Source organism: Saprolegnia parasitica (assembly GCF_000151545.1).
Source record: "Saprolegnia parasitica CBS 223.65 unplaced genomic scaffold supercont2.1098, whole genome shotgun sequence".
Lineage (NCBI taxonomy): Eukaryota > Oomycota > Saprolegniomycetes > Saprolegniales > Saprolegniaceae > Saprolegnia > Saprolegnia parasitica.
The window spans coordinates 1-2,394 of record NW_012157492.1 but is presented as its reverse complement, the minus strand read 5'-3'; the positions used below and the strand labels follow the sequence as shown (position 1 = coordinate 2,394).

The following is a 2,394-nucleotide window of genomic DNA, read 5'->3' as shown; positions in this document are numbered from 1 at the left end:
GCCGTGAGACCCTGTTTTTCCGAAGTGGCAGGTGCAGCTCAATGTAATGCGAGCAGCTACTTCAACCCACGAGAACGGACCCACCGACCGACAAGATGTGATTCGTCCGAGCAAGTTGCAGAACCGCATCTCGTAATAGCCTCTGTACAGAGACAGCTCGGGAAACACCGTCCTCCAAGAAACTCTACGCGACGTGATGGAATCCTTCCCGGCGCCGAGTTGCTTGGTCGGTGCAAGGACCGAGATCATTTCGACTGTACGAGATCATCACAGTAAAACGATCCCCGGTTCCAGCAGAGCCGGAGCGAGGGGATGCCTGTTCGCAGCTTGTCCGCAGGGAAACCAGCCCGCATTGTATTGGTGGCTTGGTGTAGCTCGAAAGGCATCGGTACCGGAGAACCCGCGACCGATGAGCTACATGATAAAGAGCAGCTCGCTTTCGACAATTCAAAAAATCTAAATTAGGTTGATGTACTAGTAGGCTACACTACTTCTACCCAGTCATCTCGACATCGCCTATTCGTACGTGTCGGCGTCGTCGCTCACGTCGACACGAAGGGCGCAAAACACTTCGAGCGCTGCGTTGAGTATTTCATCGTCAAAGGCGGCGACGTAGTTGATAAACTCCTGGAAGCGTTCGCGCCGGGCCTCGATCATCGCCACGTCGTGTCGGCGCAGGTACGTGCGAAGACCGGCCTCGGGCAGCGGCGGCAAGTCCTCAATGAGCAAGCTCATCTCTTGATGGAACAGTTTAAAGTCGGTGAAGCGCTTGGTGGCCACGACGTCGTCTGACGTGATGTGGTAGAGCACAACACCCGAGTCGTCGATCGAGTAGGACGAGAGGAGGTAGACCTTTTGGGGCGGCGCAATTGGTGCTGTCGTCGGCACCAGCGCCGACGATGTGTTCACAGCCGACGTCGACTGCGAGCAGCCCATAGCGAATCGCAAAATGCAATGCTGCAGTATGGTCGAATACCTTCCACCTGCTCGGTTTGAGAATTTCCATCGCCACCGATTCCCACAGTCAAGTACACCTACGACAGTACTAGTACTTTCGAGGAATCATGTACACTCTTCAGTTCTTGGCCACGAGATGCAGGAGGGACCTTCCATTGTATGATGCCCACAAAGGGTCAGAGAGGTGCGCTGCTCGATCGCTTACTTACCGTCTCCACCTGTGTGTCGGGACGGTAACCGCTGCATGTACTGTTTAAGGGAATGACGAATGATGGTCGATGGCACATGGACGGTAGAGAGGCGCTGAGAAGGGATATACACGTGGCGCTGCACCGCATGGCAACTGGACTGTGTGGCTCGTAGCGTGTCCGACCTCTGGCTGCGCTCTGCCGCTAACGACGACGGACTTCAAGCCGAGCTTCAATCAATGCCAACGAGGAAAGAAGCGACGACCTTGGGTAGTCAGCCCACCAGCAGCCAGCACCAGCGCAGCCTTGCGTTGCAGGCTCTACAACATACTGTAGTCCGACCCCTCTATGACCGCTGGAAACCGTCGCCCTTGATTCATTGCTTCCGTACCATTGGTATGTGCAGAGTCAGTAGAACCACCGGCTGTCGCTTTGGCTCTATTTCGTTGAGCAAAAACCAACCTGCTACGACAACAGCAGTGCCTGACAGGGGACGCCTCGCAGGATCGACCACGACAGCGTCAACCTCGCACCCAAGGAATGTATTTCCTCGCTGGCACTCACGACGAATTCCGTGCCTCCTCTCGTGTTGCAGGCGTAGGTCGCGGAGCAAGACAATATTGTGCACAAAACAAAATCGTAATACATGCTTGCTTCTTTCCACGGTCCACCTAGTCATCGTCGTTCTCTATTGATCGTTCTTGCTATTTACATCATAAATTGAAAGCCATAGCCAAACTTCAGGTCGTCCGCGGCCGGTGTGCCCTCGGCCGAGAGAAGCAGCTGGAGCTGCGGCAGCACCTTGCACTCGAGCGACGTCGCAAGCTTGAACGTGTGGTCGATGCTCGAGACGAAGCGCGTCTGGCGCAAATCGACCTCGACACCGAGCGTGCTCGCAGCCTCGCCCGACGGCGCGTTGTACACGAGCTCGGTCGCGAGCCGGACGCGGTCCGAGACCTTGCGGAGGTAGTGCAGCTGGAGCGTGCCCTGCGAGCCGTACGAGGCAATGCCGGTCCACTTGGCGTCCGTGTACTTGGCCACGTACGACGCGATCGTCTTGCGGTGCTTGCCGTAGTAGTAGCCTTCGCCGCCGATCGCCCACTCCTTCGTGACGCTCTGGAGGTAGTTGACGCCGAGGAGGAGGCCGTTGCCGACCTTCAAGTTGGCCGAGCAGTCGGCCGCGCTAAAGTCAATGTCGACCATCGCCTGCGACGCATGGGCCTCCTGCTTGAGCTGCGCCTGCGCGCGC

At 56.9% G+C, this 2,394-nt stretch overlaps 1 protein-coding gene across 1 annotated transcript; it reads right to left on the bottom strand.

Moving 5' to 3' along the window:
- Nucleotides 1-1,857: 1,857 nt before the first annotated feature.
- On the bottom strand, nt 1,858-2,348 carry SPRG_18290 (hypothetical protein; the record flags this gene model as incomplete). Its single annotated transcript, XM_012357728.1, has 1 exon — nt 1,858-2,348. A coding segment is annotated over one exon (491 nt), but the record flags the coding sequence as incomplete, so codon positions are not given.
- Nucleotides 2,349-2,394: the final 46 nt, after the last annotated feature.